The 26,173-nt window shown below is 37.0% G+C and overlaps 1 protein-coding gene across 1 annotated transcript in view; it reads left to right on the top strand.

The window, feature by feature from the left end:
* Nucleotides 1-26,173, top strand: part of PIK3C2G (phosphatidylinositol-4-phosphate 3-kinase catalytic subunit type 2 gamma) — a 372,771-nt gene that overhangs the window by 304,510 nt on the left and 42,088 nt on the right. Inside the window, exon 32 of the mRNA XM_063075729.1 lies at nucleotides 18,635-18,710. Within this exon, the coding sequence (XP_062931799.1) occupies nucleotides 18,635-18,710 (76 nt within the window). The remainder of the gene's footprint in view (nucleotides 1-18,634; nucleotides 18,711-26,173) is intronic.

The raw sequence follows: 26,173 nt of genomic DNA, 5'->3' as shown, positions 1-26,173 counted from the left end.
TAAAGAGAACATCCATGTAACCAGGCAGTAGTTTCAAAACATGTCTGAAAATTCTTTGCTACCTCTCATTAAAAGAAGGTTACATCCCCTCCTCTAGAACCCAAGAGGGCTTTTGTCTTTTTTTATCAAATAGAATATGGTGACACTTCATGGCTTCAAAGTTAGTTTAGAAAAGGTCATGTACCTTCTAACAGTTTATCTTGGGGTACTTACCGTGGGAGCCTTCGGTTGCCATCTGTCAAGTTAAGCTACCCTGAGTCTGTCAGGTAGAGAAACAACACAGAGATCAAATAGGACAATGTCAACTGTTCCAGTCCCCAGCTAGGGTTCCAGCCTCAATTGCCAAGTGATTACAGCCTCATTAGAGACCTCAAGCAGAACACCCTAGCTGAAATCTGTCCAACACCAGAACTAAGATAATAATAACATGACTGGTTTTAAGCTGACAATGCAGTGATAGCCCATCTCCAAGATTCTTAGATTTTCATTGTTGTATAGTATCCTATAATATATATGCATTACAATTCATTTGTAGATTTTTCTCTACATAGACCTTTGGAATGTTTCCAATTGGGGGCTGTTAAAAATAATGCTCCTACATATGTTTTTTTATATAGATGACACAGTATACACAAGTCGTTCATATACCTAGAAGTAAAATTTCCAGATTATAGGTTATGCTTATCTTCAACATTATAGATAATGACCAATTTACTCTCTCACTTGCCATAAATAGATGTTCCAATTTTTCACAACCTGTCTACACTTGGTATTGTCAGACTTTTTAATTTTGGCCATTCAGGAGGATGTACATCTCATTGCACATTTAATTTGTATTTTCCTGTTACTAATAAACTTGAACACTTTTTCATATGTTTTTTGGTCATTTGGATATCCTCTTTGGAGAAGTGCCAGTTCATGTCTATTATCGTTTTCCCATTTAGTTATTTAACATTCTTGTATTGATTTGTAGCATTTCTTCATGTATTCTGAATAGGAGCCCTTTATTAGTTGAACAGGTTGCAAATATTTTCTCCCACTCTGTTTTGTCTCTTTGCTCTTTTTATCAGGTCATCTGATGCACAGAAAAGTCTTAATTGTAATATGCTAGAATGTATCCATATTTTCCTATACAGTCAAAAGAACATACTCTACCTCAATGCCATAAATGTCTGAATCTACTGAAATGATCAATGATCAATGACTTTTCTCCCTAATTCAGTTAATGTGGTGAATTACATTAATGAGTATTCTAATTTTAAATCTAATTTCTAATTTTAAACTTGCATTACTAGAATAAACTCTTCGTGTTTGCAGTGTATTACCCTTTTTGTTTATTGCTGGATTTGATATAATATTTTCTTTAGTATTTATTTTAACCTCTGTTCATGAGAGAGATTGACCTACACTTTCTTACAATGTTCTTGCTTGCCAGTTTTCAGAATCAAGAATATGCTGGCCTTATAGTATTATTTGGAAAGAATTTTTGCTCTTTTCTACTCTCTGAAAGAATTTTTATAAAATTAATTTTATTTCTTCAAATAATTTGTGAAGCCATCTAAATCTGGAGGTTTGATTTTTTTTTAAGTTACAGGACAATTCACATTTTCTATTTCTTCTGGAGCCTATTTAGTTTATTGTTTTCTAGGAATTTTTACTAATTTATTGGCATCATTATTCATAGTATCCTCCCATGGTCTTTAACATCTGTAGGATCTGAAATGATGTCCTCTTTTCCATTCTTGACGTGTCATTTGTGATTTCTCACTTTTTTCATCAGCATTTTTCAGTATTTGATTTGATCGGTATTGTCAGAGAATAATGAATTTTACTAATCTTTGCAAAGCGTGAAACGTGGGTTTTATTGACTTCTCTTATTCTCTTTCATACATTTTTTCTTTTTGTTATTTTCCTTCTCCTTCCTTTGGTTATAATTTGCTCTTCTATTTATAGCTTCTTTAAATGGTGGTGTATTTTCCTCTAATTTGCTCATGAGGTCTCTGCCACAAGAGTGGCTATAAAGTCTAGCACTGGCTTGATGAGGCTTCAGGGAAGATGGCCCTCAGTGTTTATAGTGTGCCTTTCATGGAATACATCTTTATTCTGGCAGACAGCCTAATGCCTAAGTGTCCAACCCATTTCCAGATGTGCCTCTCACAAGAAGCTTGTTTATACTGGCAGGTGCTCTTGTGGCTCTTGTCTGACCTGGGTCCAGTTTATTTCTAACAAGATAGCCACTCTCTGGTTAAGTTCTGACCCGGGAAGTAGCTAGGCTCAGGTGCATTGGTCAGGTGAGGCACAGAGCAAGCAACTCAGTGAAAGACATGACATAACAGAAGCCATATATTACTTGCACATCCCAGAGAGAAGAGGGCAGCATGCCTCGCAGGACCAATGGGAAGGCAGGGAGCCATCTAGGACATACATATTCAACCAGCACGCAGGGAGCAAAAGAGAGAAAGGCCTGTGGACCAAAACCTTCACTGGGGTCCAGAGTGTTATCAAGCAGGTTTCTCACGGGGAGTTCTAATTTGTAGGTTTAGGGCAAGTAGGCACAGGTTCCACGGAGTCACACTGTGACTGAGAGGTGGTCACTGCTACAAATCTGCATAGTCCATGTGGGTGTGTGGATCAGTGCAACAAGTCAAGTATGTTGTATCCAGCTGCCCCATTGGGAGGTAGTCTCCAGGAGGTGGTTGGATGAGAGATATCAGGATTGACCACATCAAGGAACTAGAAGACAAAGAACTGGAAACTGTGTCAAGGGTGACTAAGCACTGCTTCTGGTATATGAGAGTCCAACTTATATTCCAAATGGATGCCAACACAACATAAAATTATAGAAATTCACTACAGATGCTTACTTACTTGTTTATTTTTAACCTGACTCACTTATACATTTAAAATTCTAAATCCCTTCTCCTAATAAAATTTAACTGCACCCCACAAGTTTTTATATACAATCTTGTATATACAGATTTGATACACAATATTGCATTTTCTTTATCATTCTTTCAAAAGATTTATACGTTTTCCACTGTGATTTCTCCTGTGGTCATGGATTATGAAAAAGTATATTTTGAATTTTTCAAATATGTGTCGTTTCTTTTTGTTACTTTATGTCTAGCTTAATTGCGCTGGTGTCAGAGAACATATTTTGAATAAATCTATTCCTTTCTAATTTTTGAGACACATGTTATGGCCCTAAATATGATGAATTTAGATAAATATGCCACGTGTGCTTTAAAAGAATGCACTCTGAAGTTGTTAGATACAGTGCTCTGTATATGTGTATTAGTGAAACTTGTCTCGGTGATTTTTGCTTGTTTACACCAATAGAGGTATTCAGAAATCTTCCACTATATTTGTAGATTTGGCCAGCTTCTCTTTATCGTTCTGTTAATTTCTGCTTTATATATTTTGTGGCTAAGTTATTAGGATCATTCACATAAAGAATCATTATATTTTCCTGGTATATTAAAATTTTCATTAACATTTGTATGTCTCTTTTACCTCTAACAATCCCTTTTGCCTAAGAAATCTTTCTTATATAATACTCATATAGCCAAACTCACCTTATTTTGGCTAGTGTTTGCATGAAAACAACTATTTCCATTGTTTTACTTCATCACTCTGTATTTTTCTATTTTAATTGTCACTCTTCTAAGCAAACATACAGTTGGGTTTTGTTCTATAATAACACAATATTTATTTTTAAATTGGATTGCTTAATTCTTTATATTTGCTACGGTCATTGATGTGTGTGTATGTGTGTGTATACTCAAGTCTGTCATCTCCTAAATGCTTTATTTTTGACCCCTCTTTTGTATTTGGTTTTTCTCTCATTTCTTTCTTTTTTAAAATTTATTATTTATTATTCTATTTTGTCCTGCATAGTCTTTGAAGTTATACACTCTTCTACTGTTAGGAATTATCATAGAGATTAAAGCATGCATCCTCATTATTTGTCTAACGTAAATTAATATTTTTATCAATTTTCCAATAATACAAGGTTCATAGAAAACTTTATTTAACCCACATGTGTTTTCATGCTACCTTGATAATATACATCTATCTATATCAAAAACTTAAGAAGTCGTTATTGTCATTTTATGCAATTGACATATGTTTAGTCCTTTATTCTTGAGGGATATTTCTGCTGACTATTGTATTTGGGTAGCAATAATTTTATTTAAAAATTTCAAAGCTATTATTGTCTTCTAGCTTCCATTAATTCTGTTTAGAAGTCATCTGTTCTAAATGATGCTTCTTTGAAATTACTTTTTCCTTTTTTATTTTCTTTTAATATTTTTCTTTTGCTTTTGGTTTTCCACATTTTACTCTAAGGTGCTCAGATGTAACATTGTTTCTATTTATCGTGCTTGAGCTTTAGGGTTTCTTGAATTTGTGGTATGATTTCTTTGATCCGTTTTGGAAAGTTCTCAGTCATTTATCACTTCAAATATTGCTTATAACTTTTCCTCTCTTCTCTTTTTCTGGGAGTGTAATAACATATGTTAATCCTCTTCAACTATATTCTTTATGTTTCATACTCTTACTCCTGTATTTTTTATCTTTTTGTCTCTTTGTGCCTCATTCTGAGTAGTTTCATTTGACCTATCTTCTGAGTTATTCTCTCTTTATCTGTGTTTAATATGTTATTAAACCCATTCTGTGAGTTTTTAATTTCAAATATTATACTTTTCAGTTTTAGAATTTTTTTGTTTCCAGTTTTTGCCAAAAATCTGTCTTTTCTGTTCTTTCTCTGCAAATAATAAGCATAATTATTTTTTAAATCTTTTTTTTAAATTTTATTTTGTCGATATACATTGTAGCTGATTATTGCTCCCCATCACCAAAACCTCCCTCCCTTCTCCCTCCCCCTCTCCCCCCCAACAATGTCCTTTCTGTTTGCTTGTCGTATCAACTTCAAGTAATTGTGGTTGTTATATCTTCTTCCCCCCCCCCCGGTTTTGTGTGTGTGTGTGTGTGTGTGTGTGTGTGTGTGTGTGTGTGAATTTATATATTAATTTTTAGCTCCCACCAATCAGTGAGAACATGTGTTATTTCTCTTTCTGTGCCTGACTTGTTTCACTTAATATAATTCTCTCAAGGTCCATCCATGTTGTTGCAAATGGCAGTATTTCATTCGTTTTTATAGCTGAGTAGTATTCCATTGTGTAGATGTACCACATTTTCCGTATCCACTCATCTGATGATTACTTAAAACTACAATATTGGGACATGCTGCATGTATAATTCTAATATTTAATGTTTCTGTCTTGTTTACTTGTGAGTCTGGTTATTTTCTTGTTTACTGTGGCCAGATATTATACTGCAATATCCTTTGTACAAATAATTTGAGGCCTAGGTTAGTGTTATCTCAGTAGAGAAAATTACAAAATCTAGGACATTAACAATCTAGGTTTGCTGAAATTCAGTTGCAGCAATTTAGATTATTTAAAACTGAAGTAGTTCTTGTGAGGGCTTATCTCTGGTTCATCCTTATTCCTCAGATATAGCCATTTGGGATCTAAACCCAAAGAGAGGCAAATTCACCAAAAGTTTACTTGGCAGCTCTGGATTTCTTTCCCTTTCTTCCTATCTCTGCAAGGTTGTCAAAAATGCAGCTTAAACTCTCACCTCTCAACTGCTCCAGCCTGTACAAGTAAACACCACAACAAAGGAGCAATGCCAGATCCTAGGCTCACATTCCCAAATCTTTGTATTTCTCCCAGATCCTAGCCTGGTAATTATTCACTATCTTGAGGGCTCTGATATTTGCAAGCAGAACTTAATAAACAAATGTTTAGCTGTTCCAATTATTTTCAGCAGGTATTTAGGCTAACTGACCTGATTTACTGTCACCTGATTTACTGTCAAAAATGGGTATCTAGAAATGCAGTTATCACCTACGCTACCCCCAGCTTTCAGAGGTATCTGCCGTTTTGCCTCTCATCCCTGTTCTGTGCTCTAACACACCCCTTCTCTCAAGGGTTACTATCTTGTAGGATCTGAATCTGTGATCACTTCCCATCCCAAAAAGCACTTAAGGATTTCTTGGGCTGTTTGGTACTAACCATCAGTGGTTCTGAGATTAGCCTGGAAAATTGCAGAGAAATAACTGACCCCAATTTTGTCCCCTCTTTCATGTGGGTCAAAAAAGGGCTCTTAAGATCACACACCCACACCCACCCACCCACCCACCCACACACACACACACACACACACACACACACACACACACACACACACACACACACACATACACACACACCGTACATGCACAGAGCTGATACAACGCCTTCTGAATGCTTAAAGGAGCTCTAATTTTCTTTACTATTAGGTACTCCTATCACCGTCTTGCATGAAAGGTTCCCGTGAGATAAATGCCAAATTTCAGAAGCAGTCACCAAGCTAGTGAAATCCTCTAGAATTCTTGAATAGACACAGAATCCTTTACTGATTTATCTAGGACATTATCCCTAAGGGTAAAGAGTACACGGCCTCTTGCATTTTTTGCCTTTGGTTGCAAGAGTAGAGAACATTCATAGAATATTTTTAGCTAATTCATACATCTTGAATAACTTTAATGTCAACTGTGAGAGAGCCCATTTCCAATATTTATCATACCAGTCATCAAGCCACCTGTTTTATAAAAAAAAGCTCATTTCTGACATTCAGTGTGCTAATTAATAAAATGCCCATTACAGACTGAGTTGTGAGTGAATAACAGAAGTACGAGTACTGACTGCCTCTTGCATGGGCTTCCTGATTTGAACACTGAGAATCTCCTTTTTCCTTCTCCCCCATCCAGCTGCCCCCAGTTGTGCATCTTTGATTAGGACATTAACAGGCCATTCCTGGACTCTGCGGTCTTGATTAAATGCCAGCAGCACTTGGGTTATACTCTGACTTAAACATATCATGCTATATATACAGACATTTTAATGTAAATTACAGGCACTGTTACAGTAGGATAACAACTAACTCCATAACTAGAACTTACTAAAGAGTCAAAGAACTCTATTTTTCTCAGCTGTCAATTCAACCACCTTTCCTCTCTACTCGGATCTGGAAAAATACTGTAGATGAAATTACCTCTCTAGTCATGATTTGAATGTCTTTAATTATATGCTGTATAGTAGATTAGACCAATATATATCAAGGAAACCTTACTAAAATGTAAAAATACAATATATTAATGCATATATTCAAGAGGCCCACTAACTGTAAAGTAAGCTCAATGATTTGGTATTCTGGTTTATTGCTGTGCCTCTTAAAGAAGAGTGTGACCCACTTAAAGAAGAAAATTCCACAATTCAGTCATAGGGTCCCAAGGATTATTAGAGAAAACCTGGATTGTCAATAATGACTGCACTGGATTCCATGTAGTCAAAAGCAAGAGGTGAAACTTTTTTTTTTTTTGACTGGTAAGGGGATCGCAACCCTCGGCACGGTGTGGTCTGCACCACGCTCAGCCAGTGAGTGCACCAGCCATCCCTATATAGGATCCGAACCTGCGGCCTCGGCGCTCCCAGCACCACACTCTCCCGAGTGAGCCACAGGGCCGGCCCAAGAGGTGAAACTTTTAAATCCCTTTAATCAGTTCCTAAGACAAGTGGTTTTTAAACCACAATTCCTGTACTGTACTAGAGACCGCACCTTAGAACTTACAGGAATGTAAATTCTCCGTCCCATCCTAGATGTACTAAATCAGAAACTCTGGAGATGAGGCCCAGCAATCGGTTTCACCAGGCCCTGCAGAAGATTTCAATGCACGTTATTGCTTGAGAACTATCGCCTCAGACTATAAAACATCTTTCCATTTTTTTTTTTCAGTTTGGACATAGTCATTTAACCTCCAATATAGCAGGTACTCGAGTATCCTACTATGTTACTGATTCGTAGCAAATATGGACTCAAGAACATTGTGCTGCAATATTATTTCAAAAGTGGCAGACTCTCAGCTGGAGATGCTGTTTTGTATCAAAGGACAAGTGCCTGAGCAGTTAAGGATGTACACTTAACTCAATTCCAAGTGAGTTAGAGAAGGCATCCTAGAGGGTATGGCATCCTAGAGGGTACGGCATTCAAGTTGATATTAAGGAGCGAGTAGCAGTTAGTAAATAGAAACTGGGGAAAAGTTGTGCTGGACAAAGGGAACTACAAAAATAAAACACTATGGTTACATGCTTTTCTCTTGCTTGAAAACTTAAAGAACTCAATGACTATACTATTTTTTATTTTTATCCCATTTCTAGCACAATTACTAATGGTTATTGATGTTTACTAAATATTTTTGAGTGAACAAATGAATGGTAACAGAATCATTAGCATATGTTAGCCTATAGGATTTATGTTACTATTCAAAACCTAAGGGAATAAAATATTGCATCTGAGAATTGTTTAGCAGTGTTCTCTAAACTTGTTCATTCTTATACCTTTTCAGGTTTTTATAAAAAAGAAATTAGCTCATGCTTTCAAAATATATAATTCATTTATATGTTTTATGCATAAACTACTACACAAATAAGTAATAAACATTTTAAAACTTGTAGAAAAATTCAACAATTAGAAACCATTTTGGATGATGTTACAAAATAAATATTAATAGCAGTTTTAATATTTTCTTTCATTTCAATGTATAATCCCATGCAAACCTCATGACAGAGACCTCTGGCTTGGTAGAGAATGATACTGGGAATCCTGCTAGTTGCCAGCTCTGGGACAGGCTTCACGGGCTACAAGGTGCCAAGCCTGGGAATACTGCCTGGCCATGGTCAGAAAGGATGAGCATTAATAGTGCACTGAGTCATGATTGCACCCTCCAGAAAGATCACGTGGATCTTGCAAATCACATTCGCAATGTGTCTGTTATGAGCAAAGAGAAAGAAAGGAACAACATATGCTCACCATGGAAATAAACTAGTGTAATAGGGAAACTGAGGATATAATAATGTCAGCAGTAAGAGGAAACAGAGATGTAAAATAATTGCTGAAAACAATGTTAGACAATAAGAAAGCTAGACAATAGGAAAGCAAAATATTGTACTTGCATTCTCAATATCAATTGTACAACATTTTTTGAATATATTTGGTCTTCTTTTGCAATCAATGGATAATGGCAAATGAGTTATGAAGGCTTCTGCCCTATGGAATCAAGGCAAATTAACCCATTTCATTGGGTTCCAAGTGACTTTTGCATGTTCAAAAAGAATATAGAATGTCAACATCTTAATATCCCTTACTGACTGACATTCTCTGAAGGCCGTGTCCATTCTCACACTGTAGTCAAGGGCCATGGACAGTGCTGAGGGCATGGTGGATGGGACTGTCATCTTTGCATGCTGAGGGCTGTCTTACTGATTATAGCAGAGCTGTTTGGAGACAATGCCTTTCAGGATGAATTACTGCATATCCAGGAACCACTGAAATTGTCAGGCTTTGGCCTATGTAGGCCAAGGCAAGTAAGTACAAAGTAAAAAAGCTTCTCATTTCTGGGCCTGCTGTGAAGAGGGTGAATATTAGGATCTGTCTTCATTCAGCGCCAGGCTTTCAATAGGACACGCCTGACTGTCTCTGCTGTGAAAACTCACGGGATGAGTTAACACAGAAGTGTTAGCAGAGGGTTGTCATCAGAGCAGAAGGCAAAGGAGCCAGGCAAATGCAGGCCAGGAAGATTTGCAAAGGTGCAGTTTAGCACAGAGAGGTTTAATGAATATTGTTTCCCGTCATACTCACTGCATAGGGACATGTGAACAAAACCACCAAACATACAGTTGGCAGTTTTCATCACATTCACAGCTGCAAATTTGCTAAATTAAAGTGCTACTATAGAGGCCCTGAAGAGAGAGATTTTTATTTTTGTTTTGTGTTGTTTTTAATCTCTATTGGTCAGTATTTAGGGTAAGGAAGGCTGAAGAAATTTCAGACACGATATTGTTTATCTTGGATTGAATTAAAGTCTAGTATTACAGTTGAAAAATATTAATAGGGGAGAAGAAAAAGAAAGAGGCATTTACATCATCAAACATGAGATACTATCGAGAAATCACAGATACTAAAAAAGCTCCAAATGAGAATATTACAACCATCTAATCCTGGAGTTCCATGGAAGGAAATCCCATCTTGTCGCATAATAGTCTCATACTAGAAGAAGCTGAAATTATAGGTGCAACTTCTCCAAAAGTATTACCCCAATTATTAACTTAGTTGATTTTGCATGATGAGTATTTAGGATACAATTCCTGAGATGTACAAACTACATCTGCTTTATTAGTAGCCCTTCCTTTCTTTCCTTTTCTTTTTTTTAATTTTATTTATTTTTTTATTTTTAATTGCCCTTTCTATACTACAAGATAAAGTAATGCTATATTCATAGGCCCCAAATAAACAAAAAATAAATGTGGGTGCTGCACAGCACTGGCATATTACCTGACACTTTCTAAACTACTGTCTCGGTCACTCAACACATGTTTATTGATTGCCTACATAGTATCTAGTGATCAATTGTTTCAGAATAAGCTGGGGAGGTTTTACAAAGTATGTGCAGAGGCCAGGGGTGCTGGTTCTCTAGGTTGAGAGTTATATATATGAATCTGTGTTGTTGAATAACCTGAGTGATTCAGATGCACAGGCAGGTTTGGGAAGCTCCACCGTAGAAAGTAGAAACTGAATCAGACGTGGATGCTCCCAAAAGGAGCTCACAGACTTCGTCTATATTCTACCCGCACTGATATGCACCAGTAAAGATTTCACACATTGGTTTTTCTTTCTCTTATTCGAAAGGAATTATACTGGCCCTGAGACAATACTCATTATATGAGTTATATTGTGATAGAACAGTAATGACATCATCAGGTACTGATCAGCATTACTAAGCAGTGTGACCTGACTTACCACTCAGGTGCTCTGTGATATACAATGTAGCCAATGTTAATTATCTTTATATGAGTTAGTCATCATGAAATAAAAAAATAATTTTAATGTTAAATAAAACATTATTGGCCTAAAAACCATGTTAATAATTACCAAGTAAATTATGTTATTTTGTGATTTTTTTTAATGTTGTATTATTAATACTGCTTTCTTTCCTCATACATATTAACAGAGTTATCTATATAAACATTAAAATCTATAAAGTCAGGGAGGCACCACAAATATATTTATTATTTTAAGTCATATAAACAGCTTAGAGGATGTTTTTAAACATTCACAAGTTTTCTTTCTTCTTCCTAATAAAACAAGAGTTTGAAATGAATGTATAATATTTGTGCTGAATACACCTGTGATAAGATAATCTTCATCTCTGATCTTAGAAAAATTCTTCTAAAAATACTGTTCTTTTTCATAATTGATGGTAGGAAAAGCAAAAATAATCTTATTATGCCTATACACTAAAACTCACATTATGTTTTTAGTTCTATGGTATATTTATTTATAGCTATTTAAAAATATTTTATACCGATGTATGTACATAACTTTGCAAAGACGGTTAAATTTTTACTGAGCACTTACTATGTTTAACACTCCAGATTAAGAGCTTTAATTTGGTTGTAAAGAAGAAACTACAGAAATTAAAATAATGGAATACATACTTTACTTTCAATGAGTTTGTATGGTGATAAATATAGACATAAACATAAATAATATATGGTAATGAGTGGGAAAAAGGGAGAAAAGGAAGTAGAAGATGCAGCTTAAATATAAAATTGACAACTTTAACTTGCTAAAATCAAATATTATAATGTGCCTTTCTGGGAGCACTCTCAATTGTAAGCAGTCTTTCATTTTGTCAAGGACATGAGACAGAGAGGCTATTTTAAAGTTTAGGATCTGTTGAATTAGATGGGTGAGAAATCTCCGGGGGCTTGGTCTAAAATATAACAACACACCAAATGGAGAGATACCTGCAAATCTCCAAAATCTCCCTTGCACGTGCACACACACACACACACACACACACACACACACACTGCTGATAAAAGAAATTAGGGATAAATGAAGACCACAATTATACACTATCCCCGTGTCTCTTCTGATGAGGTCGAGAACATAAGTTTAGACATCCTTGTCCTCTATCTACCTGGATTTTGTTTGTTTAGCTTCACTCTCTTCCCCAAAACTGATATAAACTTCTTTTTTTCTCCCAATGTTTGTTGTTATATTCAAGCAAATGAGAGTGGTGCTAACAAGAATTCCATTTGCTTCTTTAAATTTTGCTGTGTTTTTGGTGGAATTGTGCTGTGAACTAAATAAGATCGTTATAGAGTAATATAGCCTTGTAATAAAAGTTATAGCAAATGATTGCAGTACCTAAACGAACGTGCACCGCCATTTGAGTTTAGCTAAGAAATGCAAACAGCTGTTGTTTTCAAGCTTTTTAAAGCCGTATTCATTGTGCTTTTTAGCTCTGCTCAGTGTTGTTGCTCATTTCTGGAAGTCTTTTCAAATAAGAAATGATATCACTTAAGGTTTAAGCAATGTTATTTTTTTAAAGCAGAAATCAAATGTCAAAATAAATCCAAATGGATAAATCCTAATAGTGAACATATGTTTCTTGTTCCCTGCTTGCTAAACCCAGATGTTAATTACTACATTTGTCACTACATTGCTCTTCTCCTATTTGGAACTAGCTGAGATTATGTTGCAGGCAGGATAAATGTCATATGTGTACCATCAGTAAAACCAAGATTATTTTTCACAGTCTGGTAAGATGCTGATGACATTTTGGAGCCAGAATTACAGAAGATTCTTTAGAATTTCACTATTTTTCATAGTGTCATTCTTCCATGTAACTCCATTAAAGACTGGACATTCTGACAAACTGTTTTTTTGAAAAAGGCCATAAAACACAATTACCGTTCAGGCTTGATTTAAAACTCTTATGGGATTTCATTTTTAAATTCACATTTGTATAGCACTTCATGGTGTTTGAGAGAGATTTAGCTTATTGTTTTAATTCACTAAAAATGAATCTTGTAGCCAATTCTACATGTTGGCTGGCCAGTTAATAAATGGGAACTGTTAATGTGCTATTTTAAAGAAAAAAAAAATTGATCTCAGTGTTATACTACATTACTTCTGGTCTTTACAAGTACTTTAGCTCTCTGTAGTCTTCGTATGTTTCTATGATATAGGAAAAAGTTTGAGGAGTGAGGGTAAGGAGTGAAATAATCCTATTGGTGGTGGAAGAGTAAATAGACTGACGATATTTGTAGAGTATCCAGAAGATCCTGAAGACCCACTCAAGGGTCATGAGACCAGTGGGTCTGGTTGAGCTTTTCTCCAGCAACATTCAACAGGCCTATTACAGGTGCAGAGTTGGCAGAGAATAACCAGAGTTGGGTTTTGTCTGCCAAGTGAATAATAAAATAAAGGAAGAGATGGGCCAAAGGAGTTGAAAAGAGTATGCAAAGGAGTTATAATAAATATGGATCATGAAATCCAAATTGGCCAAAAAGGGATATAAAAACATGAAAGGAGTTAGGGCCAGTGAAATGGTCTTCAAGTTGACAGAATTTTTTGAATTGTGTAAGTTGAGGAAGTGAGCTGGAAAGGAGGTATGTGGTGGTTGTACACTGGGTGGCTAGAAATCAAGATAGTGGAAGAACTTCAGTCACTAGTCAAGACAAGATCAAGGCAACAGGAGTGAGTGGCTGAGCAGAGTTCAAGACAAGACCATTGGAGGAGAGGAGTTCAAGAACAAAGAATCAAGGACATGGAAGGATGATTACTGTGAAAATTACACTAAGTGTGAATTATGACAAGAGTACTACTGGAGACAGTGATAATGTGCCATGGTTAGAAGTCTCCAAAAAATGAAGTCCAGTGACCTAGAGATCAGTAGACAAGTGCAACAACAGGAGAAGCAAACTGTCCAGCAGTGGACGTGATATACAGAGGAAGAAAGTAGAGATTAGAGGGGCAAGGAGATACCAGGAGGATGCCTGCCTCACCTCCAGGACCAGGGTTATAAAAAGGGCACAGGAGGAAGCACAGCTACCACTTTAGATGCTCAAAGGGAAAGTGGGATGGAATGCTCAGAGACTGCAAAATGTTGAGCATAAAAGGGAATTTGCTGACGCCATTCTGCAAGATTTATTGCTGTCTTTTCTTGCTTCCACAATGCTGCACTGTCATCTTTCTTAAAACAAATGTGCTCATGATACCTTTCTGCTTAAAATTCATCAGTCACACCAGCTTTAAGATTATATAGAAGACCAGCATGCTCTAGAACTCCTGCAAAGCTCCCTCCTGTTGTATCTCCCAGCTGTCTTCCATATACTCCCCTTCCATGGGCCATTTGCAGTGGTCACATAAGTGAGCCTGGGCTTACTCACCACACTGTACCAGTGTTTTGTCCACACTCATTCCAATCAGTCAACCACTTATCCTCTCTGGTGTGCAGTTTTCTTATTTCTACAGTGAAGTAGTTAAATGCAGAATTTTTTCCTGTGAAATTATTACCATTTGAAGAATTAAGCAGAAGAACAGCATTCTTTATAATGTGAGATCTTCTAGGTATTTCAGGACTTTTAGGATAAGCCTTGCCCATTAATTGTCAGTTGTACCCTCCAGTCATTGAGACAGCCAGAAGTATGTCCACACATCTTCCAAATGACTCATATTACAGGGGTGCTAGATAAAATATATACCATCAGTTAAATTTAAGTTTTCAATAAAAAATAATTTTTTTAGTAAAAATATGTCCCAAATTTGCCTAGGCATCCTCTTTTTTTGTTTACTATATTTGACAGCCCTACATATGGGAAACCCTGTGTCTGGTTATACCTCATAGTCCATATAAAAATGGCACCTCTAGAGCTGTGCAGTCTGCAACCTATGCAACTAAGTGTAGTCACACTGCTTGGAGGTCAATGCAAACCCAGTTGTGACACTGGTTCAGGTTATCAGCAAGAGCAGTTGGAGCACTATCATTTCTATAAATCTTCACACTACCTCGTGATGCAACATGCTAAAAAGCTGAGGGATGCATGCATACCAGTAAAGTCAAGTCTAAGAAAATTTAAAAATTGATCATTTTGAGATCCAGCAATATAATTTTTTTGTACTCTATTTTATTGATTTCTTCCTTCATTAACCTGGATCATGATTCTCCTGAAGAAAGAAAACAATCTTGTTGCAATAAAGATTTAGTATTTAGTAAGACACCCATACCCAGAATTATAAATGAATATTTCAAGGATATGACAACTTAAACACAGGATAATAATTAGCTAGTGGTGACATCTCAGATACTAACTGGAAAAATATCTTGCCTACTATTGAAGTTTAATAACCTTTGGATAGTGAGGTCAAATGTTGCCAAAGAAGAATAATTGACTAGTTGTCAAAAGGCCAAAGGAGGTCAAATTTCCTTCAACAAATTTTGTACAATCTGAGGTTTGATTTTAAGCTTTCAAAACAGAAAACATGATCAGTTACCTCCTCAATTTGAGCCCATTTCTTAACAGTAGACTCCTATTAAACAAGCTCACAAAAGATCAATATGTAGAGATGAAAATGGATAACTGACTAATTTATAATGATGTATAAACTGCTACCTACACGAGAATATTTGCATTAGAAACCAGTATATTCTGTATTTGAAGACAAATCTCAGTTTGCTTCTGTTAACACGTATTTTCTGAACAGCAGCACTGTATTAGGCCTGAGTGAATAAGTCACCATCTCTGCTCTGATGTCTCACTGGCTAGAGTAAGAAGTGTACAGAACAGAACATGTGATAAACCCTGGGCAAATGGGTGCATGGGGGTGGAGAGGAAGAAGAAAGAAGCATGTAGGGAGACCTGGAGGTGAGAGAGCCTGACACATTTGAGGAAATGAATATAATACAGTGTAGTTAAGCACAAAGTAGCAGAAGAGAAACGGTGAGAGGTGAGGACAGGGATATGGGCGAGATCCCAATCAAGAACAGCCTTACGAGCCTTGTTAAGCAGTCGGCCTTTTCCTTAAGAGTCATGGAGAGCCACTGCCAGGTTTTAAGCAGTTAATTATTAGATTTTTATTTTGAAAGATGAGTTTGGCAATTGTGTCCAGAATAGATTGGATTAAAGGGTAGCAAGAGAAGACTTGGGAGCCCCTGCTATAACCTCGGTGAGAATTGACAGTGCTGGAACAAAGGAGAAGACGGAAGGAAGGAAGGAAGAAATGGATAGGTGAGGTGTTTAGAAGGTGCGAGCCACAGGACTTAGCAATCGCTTTTGTGTGTGGGGTGAGGAGAGCAGAGACTCCAAGAAGATACACCCTATTTTGAGGCTGGACACAGTCAGCAGCAAATGGAAGTGAGGGGGAAGAAAACGCATTTTGTGGTGCCCTTTTGGGGTTTGTCTTGTCTTTGGAATGGTCAAGAGAGCCAATGAACAGGTATTTTGATATAGAGGGCTGAGATTTAGGAGACAAATCTGGGATAAAGTTTTAGATTTGTGCATCATTACAGGTGCCATCAAAGATGATAACGTCACTCAGAAAGAATGCATTAGAGTAATGAGAGAGATAGAACTACATGTGAAGAACACCACAACTTAAATCATGAGCAAAAGGAAAAGGAGTCTTTTTAAAAGTCTAAGAAGAGATGGCAGGACAAATGGAAGGAAAACTGTCAGGGCTTCGTATCATATAAGCAAACGAGAGCATTTCACTAAAGAAAAAATAGATGTTTACGAAAGGTTGTTAGAAGTAAGAGCATTTTCAGAGGACAATTAGAGGCAGAAAGCTGAGTGGTCTGTCACAAAGTGAGCAGGAATTAAAGAAGTGAAGCAGTTGTGAGTGCAAACAACGGTTCCATAAGTTTGTTTGTGTCATGGAAGAGAAAAATAACAAAGGATTTGGAAGGGGCATTAGTTACAAGACATTATTTATGTGTGAGTACACTTCATTTGATTTGACTTAGCTGTTTTTTAGTTTTTAAAACAGAGAAAGTTAGCTGGCCAGTTAGCTCAGTTGGTTAAAGCACAGGTGTTGTAAAACCAAGGTCAAGGGTTTGGATCCCCACAGCTGTTAAAACAGAGAAAGTTGACCATATTTTATGTTGATGAGAAAGAAAAGATGAGGGTGAAGATGCTAAAGTACGAATTGGAATATCCCACAAGGTTCCAGAAGAGGGAAGAACAAAATCCAGGACACAGATGAAGGGGTCAGCACTGAATGCTTTCCTAGGGCTGCCATTACAAAATACCACAAATGGGAGACTTCAACAACAGAAATGTGTTTCTCACAGCTCTGGAAGCTTGGAGTCTGAAATCAAGTTTTCTGCAGGGTTGGTTCTTTCTGCTGGCTGTGAGGGTAGAATCGATTCCAGGTCTCCTTGACTCGTAGGTAGCCATCTTCTCCCTATGTTTCTTCTCTCTATGACTGTCTGTGACCAAATGTCTCCTTTTCATAAGGACACTAGTCATATTGGGTTGGAGCTCACCCTACTCCAGTATGACCTTATCCTAACTTAACTAATTACATCTGCAGTGACCCTATTTCCAAATAAGGTCACATACTGAAGTACTGGGGTTAGGACTTCAATGTATGAATTTGGGAAGGTTGGGGGGACACAATTCAACTTATAGGAAGAAAGACATTTCTTCTGTTTTGACAGGAAGGAAAGAGACAGTATAGCTGTGTTGGTCTGTAGATTTTACGGCAGGAAGGTTAGGAGTTTCCATCTGCCTTATCAACAAAGAAGATATCAGAGCTGGAAGTTTCCTAAGGAGGTTTGAAAGAGCCATTGCACAGAATGAGAGAGGACTCACCAGGGAGACTGTCAGGTAGTTTTGACAGCTACTATGGCATCAGCCTATGATAGGTTGTCAGAAGAAATAATCAGTTATTTAGTGGTGCCCTTTAGATAATAATGTAAGGACTCATGGGGAGGGCTACTTTGGTGATATAATAGCTTGCAACAAAATGTGTGCCAGTTTCACTAAGGAAAAGCTGTACTCAAATTCACCAGTTGGCCATTAATTTGGAGCTCAGATTAGATGTCGATTTCTTTATGATCATCCCTATTTAGAAAAGAAGCACACTTACTTTTCTGTACTGAAATTAAATATAGCTAGAATTTCTATTAAAGCATTCAATATAACCTGTTTCATCCACTAGGTCGTGTTCTAGAGAGACCACCTTACGCATCTTTCTGTCTCTAAATATTCCCCAACATTCCTCCATGACATGGGTGTAGTCGGTACGCACTGAATGTACCTAGAATCAAACTTTGCGCAGTAACAGTTAAGTGGGCAACTGTGTCCCACTAAGAATAATTTTTCTCAGAAAGCCTTGACTAAGGATATACCTTTTCTAGAAAAGGGAGGTGTGAGATTCATACATAATTGTAAATTCAAGAATGTCGACATTTATGGTGAGCTCCAAGAGCAAAGCACACTTGAACCTCTGGAAGAAATGTAAAGTAATCAGACTCCCAATCTCACAAAAGATTAGTTTAAATTACACTAAAATGATTGCACTGACTTAATGAAGTTGCTGATATTTTTTTTCTATTTATAGAATCTATAACAGGTATCTACAAAAATTATGTGTATATGGCAATGTTTTCATGTAATAGTGAACAAGAGTAATGAATATAAGAAATAAAAAAATTTTATTTTGTCTTGTTTTTCAGAGTGATTGTGTACTTAATTTTTTCCTCTCTGAGCCTGTGCAGCAAACAGTTGAAGAATCATCACTTGTGGACCTAGGCAAGTATATTATTACTGTGTGCAGTGATTGAGTTTCAATATAATTGTGAAAAATATTCACTACTATAATTTTTTCCAATTTTCAATGCTCTTTCTTCAAAACACTGATTGCAATGACGATTGTAGCTGTGTGTTTATTTGTATAGTAGAAATCCGTGAGAGGATAATCCATGTCTATATGGCTCACCATTGTATCCCCAAGGCCCAGTACAGCATAGCACATCCAGCTTGATGCAGATGCTCAATAAATAACTACTGATTATTGGTTGATGACGGAGAGAACAACAGTGAAAGATACATTGATATTGTCTATCAAGATAGCTTGTCGTGGGCCGACCCCGTGGCTCACTCGGGAGAGTGCGGCGCTGGGAGCGCAGCAGCGCTCCGGCTGCGGGTTCGGATCCTATATAGGGATGGCCGGTGCGCTCACTGGCTGAGCGCAGAAGGGTTGTGATCCCCTTACCGGTCACAAAAAAAAAAAAAAAAAAAGATAGCTTGTCGTGTTTATGAAAAGGAAAAGAGAGAAGAAACCAAAACCTGAAATCAAGCTATTCCTCCCATACTCATTATATCAGGTAGAATGTCCTGGCACAAATTTAAGGGCTCCCAACCACTGGAATTCTCTTGAAGTATCACCTCAAAAAGCAAAAAGAGGAAGAATAGAATGATTTAGAAATAAATACTTGTATTAAGTTGTTTTCAAAACTTTCAGTTGAAAGCTTTAAAATAGAACTCATAGCCGTTTTGTTACCTTATATCATATAACTTCATGCTTTTAATTAGGAAAATGTTTTAGACTTTTACTCATGGCTGATTTGGGGAGGAAAACCTGGAAAGAAGATGAGTTAGAAGGCTTTCTCTAATTGGCTCCTCTCTACTAGCTGGGTATTAAAGGAGATACTGCTGAAATCTAAGAAATCAAGCAATAAAAAAATCTAAGCATATGTAATATTAATGTTAGGGAAACACTAAGAATACAACATTGAATATAATTGGGTGATAGATGAAGGAGAGTGAGAAAGATTATGCACACCAATTTTATCTACTAGAAAGCAAATATTGACAAAAAATAAATAAAAGTCAAGGGCTTTTAAACAAAGATAACTACCAGAAAAAAGAACAACTTTCCTAAGTATCACAAATAGAGGACAATAAAAATAAAAACAAATTACTTTGTGAAAGACTTCCTTTAAAAAACATAAAAACAAAAATACAAAATAAGATAGAGCTAAGAGAAAGCATATATTGCATATATCAGTAAGCGTAAATGAGCTTAGAAAGTTTGTATATTTTCTAAATATCTCCAGATCATCCAGCTGTAATAAAATTTGTAAAGATTTACTTTGTATGTTATTTGTCTCTTGACAAAAATTGTTTGCATTCTTAAATGGAACAAAATGATAACTGAATAGTGCCAGAAATAAGATAGTTCAAGAAAGCTCAAAAAAAAAAAAAAAATTAACTCATCTATTAAGAAAAAATTTTTTCAAATTGGATTAAAAATGCAAATCACATAACTATATGTGAAAACACAACTAAAACAAAGTAATTTTAAAAGGTTGAAAATAAAAATATAGCCATAGGCATATTAGGCAAATACAAAGAAAAAGAAATCAGATGTCACAATATTAGTAAGGAAAAGGAGGAATTTAAGCCAAAAAGCATTAAATTAAACAAGGAATGGAGCTTTAAACTATAATGAGTGTAATTCTCAATAAAGATAGGAGCAGTTATGACTACATAGCAATAATATGACAGCAATATATATATTTATTATAATATATATAATATTATATTATTAATGTACATATAATTATATATATATAAAGCAGAAATTATACAATAAGTGAGGAGAAACACATAAAAACACTAGTAGTAGGATATCTAGTTCATGTCTCTCAATTTATGGAAAACCAAGTGGATCCACAGAAAAACTAAGTAGTAAAATTAATAAGGAAAATGGATTAATTTATATCAATTGCTTCATCCTGAAAAGAAAGAATACATCTTCTCTACAATTGACTATGGATATTCATAAAAATAAATTACATATGAAGCCACAAAAAAATTACAATAAATTCCAAAAAGTAGAAATAGTGTAGACAATATTCTCTAGTCATGATACAATCAAGTGAAAAATTAATGGAAATTTTCAAAAAGCAAGCAGACACTTACATTAGGAGATTAAAAAAAGAAAAAACCTTTCTTGAACAACTATTTGACCAAGTGGTACAAACCAAATTTGCAAAATTTCAAAAGATATCAATAATGCAATACTGCATCTCAGAAACCATGGGAGGAAGATAAAGCAATGCTCATGGGAAAATTGGAATGATTGGAATAAGATCCACAAAACAGACAAAATGAAAAAAAATAGAGATAAAAGTAGATATTAAGGAGCTAGAACACAGGAAACAGTAGAGCTAATAATTTCGAAGTAAAAAGTAAATAATAAAATCAATAAATCACCATCTAACATAATCAAGAGAATGGGAAGAAATGCAAATATGCAAAATACAAAAGGAGAAGCAAGAAAGTACCATAGAAAGACATGAAATTGAAGAAGCCCACATCAGGCATCACAAAAGACACTGAGAAAGTTTTCCACTGAAATACAGAATAAGGCACTATGCCCAGAATCATCCCAGTAACTTCACATTGTACTGAAAGGACTAGCCAAAATATGGCTCACTCCTTCACTGTCCTTCAGGTCTTTGCTTAAAATTGACCTTCTCAAAAAGTGCTACCATGATCAACCCATCTAAAATTACAGCCTGCCCCTTATTCACCTAGAAATATAAGAATAAACTAAAAATTTGTCACAAAGGATAAGAGAATTCAATAAAAACATCGGGTACCAAATTGATGTATAGACATCTATTTATATATTTTACATAATATATATAATATGCTTGATAGATATCTATTAAGTATTATATGTATAAAATAACTAGTTAGAATACATAAAAGAAGTTAAGATCCCATTTAGAATAGTAACAACAACAAAAAATCTTAGAATAATTTAACAGGAAATGTGTAAGACTCAATGAAGAAAACTTTAAAACACTACTGAGAAATTTGAAAGATGGCTTGAACAAATGGAAAGACATATCATATTCTTGGATAAAACGACTTAACATCTTAAATATGTCAGATATTTCCAATTAATTTTGAAATGTTATAAAATTTTTTAAAAATATTAACAGATTTATTTTTAACCAGATAACCTAATACCCTAGCTCATAAACAGAGAAAAGCCAGAAAAACCTAGTAAAAGCAGAGCAATAAGGGGAGAAAGCCTTACCAGATACAAAAACACATTACAAGCCCTCAATAATTAAAACAATGTGGTGTCAGTGCATAAACAGATGTATAATAGAATGTCCATAAATAGAGCCAAATACTTTGAGAAATTTAGTATGTGACCAAAACAGCAAGGGAAAATTCAGTAAGTAATGTTGGGATAATATACTTCATACCATATGCCAGGATAAGTTACAAATGGAGGGAAGATTTTGAATGTAAATAGTGAACCCATACATATGACAAAGAAAGTATGGAAGAAAGTTCATTATAATCTTGAAATGAACTGCTGTAGCTTATGGCTCCAAATGCAGAAGCCATAACGGCTCTGCATGGTGTAAAACACTATAGCAAAGTTAAAAACAGCAACAACAAAGCAAAGATAAATGACAAAACAGGTGAAATATTTGCAACTCATCACAGACAAAGGGTTAGTTATCTAACACATAACCATTTCCTATAAAATGGTAAAAAAAAAAAAGACCAACAACCCAATAGAAAATTAAGTAAAAAATATATAAAGATAATCCATATAAAAGAAAATACAAGTGGCTCTTAATCAAATGAAAAGATACTCAGCCTCACTCATAAGAGAAAAGCACATTAAATTATACCAATACAATTTTTTTTCCTCATCCGATTGGCAAAAACCCAAAAATTTAATTAACACACTTGGTTATAAATCAGCAGGACTCTCATACACTGCTGGTGGTAATGCAAATTGCTACAACCTCCATGAAAGGCAATTTGGCAACATTTAGCAAAATTACAAATGCTCATACCCTTTGACCAGCAATTCTGCTCTTGGAAATTTATCCTATGATATTTCTGTACAGGTACAAAATGATGCATGTACAATGGTACTCATTGCAACATGATTTGTAATAGCTACAAAACATCAGAAACAACCCTCCTGCACTGCAGTTGGGAACAGGCTAAATAAATTATGGTACTTCCACATAATGGAATACTACGTAACTGTATTTTTAAAATAAAGATCTGTATTATTGATATAAAAATATCTTAGGGCTGGCCAGCTAGCTCAGTTGGTTAGAGCACAGCCTTACAAACCCCAAGGTCACAGGTTCAGATCCCCATACAGGCCAGCTGCTAATAGATAGATAGATAGATAGATAGATAGATAGATAGATAGATAGATAGATAGATAGATAGATAGATAGATAGATAAGATATATATATCAATAAGATATATATATGTATTTTAAGATCTTTGTGCAGAATAGTAAATTTGTTGTGCCCTTTGTGGGAAAGAAGAAATAATAGAAACACTTCTTCATATTTGCTTATATGAAGCAACTCTGGAAGGATATATAGGAAACTAATAAAATGATGGTGGAGGAACTGGGCGGATAGATATTAGGAATAAAAGACACTATACTGTATAATTTTTAAGTAATTTTTTTAGTTTTTAATAATGTGAATAAACTCATCTGAAAAAAATTAAATTTTGAAATGCTATTTTTTAATGCCAATGGACACATTATGTGTAATAAGCAGTGTATCAGCTGCCATAGTGCCGTGCACTCAAGCATCTCAGCACAATCATCCTTAGGATCAATAATATTTTAACATTCTGGAAACATTTGAAGACGGCAGAATAGACGGTCCCCAGCGTCACTCTCTCCCACAAATCAACCAATTTACAACTATAAAAATGTAACATCAGCCAAGCCGGGGCAGCTGCAGCTCAGGTGAAGAGGAGCAGAGACCTATGGAGTTCATGAAGGCGGGAGAAACTACGATGAGAGAAAGAAAAAACTGCTCTGAGCATTTTGGGCCTCGGCTGCTTTAAGGCTCGAGCTGATAAGCGCATGGAGCAGGAGCCGGCAGAAGCCGCAGCTGTGCCCTTCAGATGGAGTTACTTGGAGGCGGCAGGGGAGAAGAGGGCCTTGGTGGCCCCCAGGACAGCAAGACCACTAATAGGGTTCACATGGACCCATGCAGGAGCGAGGAGCCAGAACAGCTGAAAAAAGGGAGCCACTCAGAGGCCAGTGAATCATCGCAAGGGACCAGCACATGGCCTGGCCCATGGGAAGTGTTTGGAGCACTGGCAGCAGGGGAGATGGGGAGAACATTGGGACATAGCAAGGACAGCTGATCCACCCCACAATGAGAGCAGGACCACTCTGAGGAGACTGGTCAGAATGCAGAATTGCATGGGGTGCAGTTTGATTGAAAAACTCAGGCCCAGATCAGAGTTTCTACACAACACAGGTGCACCGAGTATCTAAAGAGCCAGAAGTACCTGTAAGGTCAACCATTAAACCCTGAGCTGCACAAAAAACCTTCCCTAGGGAAACAGCAGCAAAGCAACAATTTAGGTCAACCACAGAGCTCAAGTACTGGTTCCCACAGGAAGGTCCCCCCATGTTAGAAGCAAGCAAAGGACAAAAACTTAGTTCCGGCCCAGGCACACCAGCAATGCCTTGGGGCCCACCAGGGAACATGAGGTCTGGAGCCAGGGGCAAGACCCCCACCCACAACCACTCATACCACCAGCACCTCGGGTCCCACCCAGGAACCAGAGGATTGGAGATGGGGACTGGACCCCACTCCCACATACAGGCATACCGCTTATCCCCTAGGGGCCAGCCTGGGGACCCAGGGCTAGCAGCCAGGGACAGGATCCCCTTCCCACAACCAGGCATGCTGTGACAGTGCCTCGGATCCTGCCTGGGAACCCAAGGTATGGAGAAGGGGACCAGACCTCCCTCCCACAACCAGGCACACCACTCCAACACCTCAGGTCCTGCCCAGGGACTCAACACATGGAGAAGGGACTGGACACCCCTCCCACAACCAGGCATGCTGTGACAGTGCCTCAGGTCCTGCCTGGGGGCCCAAGGCATGGAGAAGGGGATCAGACCTCCCTCCCGCAACCAGGTTCACCATGCCAGGGCCTTGGGGTCCACCCAGGGATCTGGGCTATAGAGAAGGGGACCAGACCCCCCCCCCCACAACCAGGAACACTGCACCAGCGGCTCAAGGCCCACTCAGGGACCCAGAGTAAGGAGCTGGGGACTGGATCCCCCTCCCACAACCAGGCACCCCATGCCAGCGCATCAGGCCTGCCCTGGGACCAAGGGCATGGAGAAGGGGACCGGACGCTCTCCCACAACCAGGCACACTGCCAGCACCACGAAGCAGGCCAAAAATATCTCCTCCATGTGGGTGGCACATTTCGGCCACTACAATAACCATGGCTGCCGCAAAGGTGGCTAGATGCCACAACAACCATGCCGACGGTCCACCAGCCACTGGAGTGAGTTGACACAAGGAGAGTTACCAGCAGAGACAAAGAAAGGAGGAGGATGTCTGTCTCCACAGAGCTCCTTCCATAGTAACGGAAGAGACATCTGCTCTATGATAGTACTGGGGGACCTGATCATGCCTCTCAGCATTGGACAGATCATTTGGGCAGCAAATCAACAGAGGAACCATTATTCTTTCAGAGAGAGAGAAGAAATCTAGGGTGATTGGAGGGGGGAGGGGGAGGAGGGAGGGAGGGGGAGAGGGGGAGGGGGAGGGAGAGGGGGATGGGAAGGGATTGGTCAAGAGGCATAAAGAATAATTATGATTTGTAGCAATATATATGCTAGCAATATTGATTTGATCAACATATCTCAATGTTGAACCCCCAAAATATGTATAATCAATTTTGATTCAATAAAAATAAATAGGTAAACAAAAGTGAAAAAAAAGTAAAACAAATACAAAAAATACAAAAAAATTAAAAATTAAAAAAATATATATTTTAACATTCTTGGGGTTATTACAAATGGTTAGATGAAGCATGGTAAAATCCCCCAGACTAATGAGAAGCAGAAGATCAAAATATTCTAACATCTTCTTGTCCATGTAAAGCTATTTTCAAATTCTCTCTCTCAGGTTCTTCGTTTAAACTATTTCCCTTATGTTGTGGACTTCTTTTTTGCCCCTTTACAGCATGATGTTTACAAACATAGGCTTTGCAGACCATTTCATCTTTCACCATTTATTGTTTACATGACCTTGGACCAAGTTGCCTTAGTTTCCTCGTCTGTGAAAAGGAAATAATACAAACTATATAGTGTTGCTGTGAGGATTTACAAAGTTACTTTACATAATGCTCTTCGCCTGGCACAAAGTGAAAGTTAAAG

The sequence above is a fragment of the Cynocephalus volans genome, chromosome 12 (genome assembly GCF_027409185.1).
Source record: "Cynocephalus volans isolate mCynVol1 chromosome 12, mCynVol1.pri, whole genome shotgun sequence".
Classification (NCBI taxonomy): Eukaryota; Metazoa; Chordata; class Mammalia; order Dermoptera; family Cynocephalidae; genus Cynocephalus; species Cynocephalus volans.
This window is presented reverse-complemented; position numbering and strand designations above follow the sequence as displayed.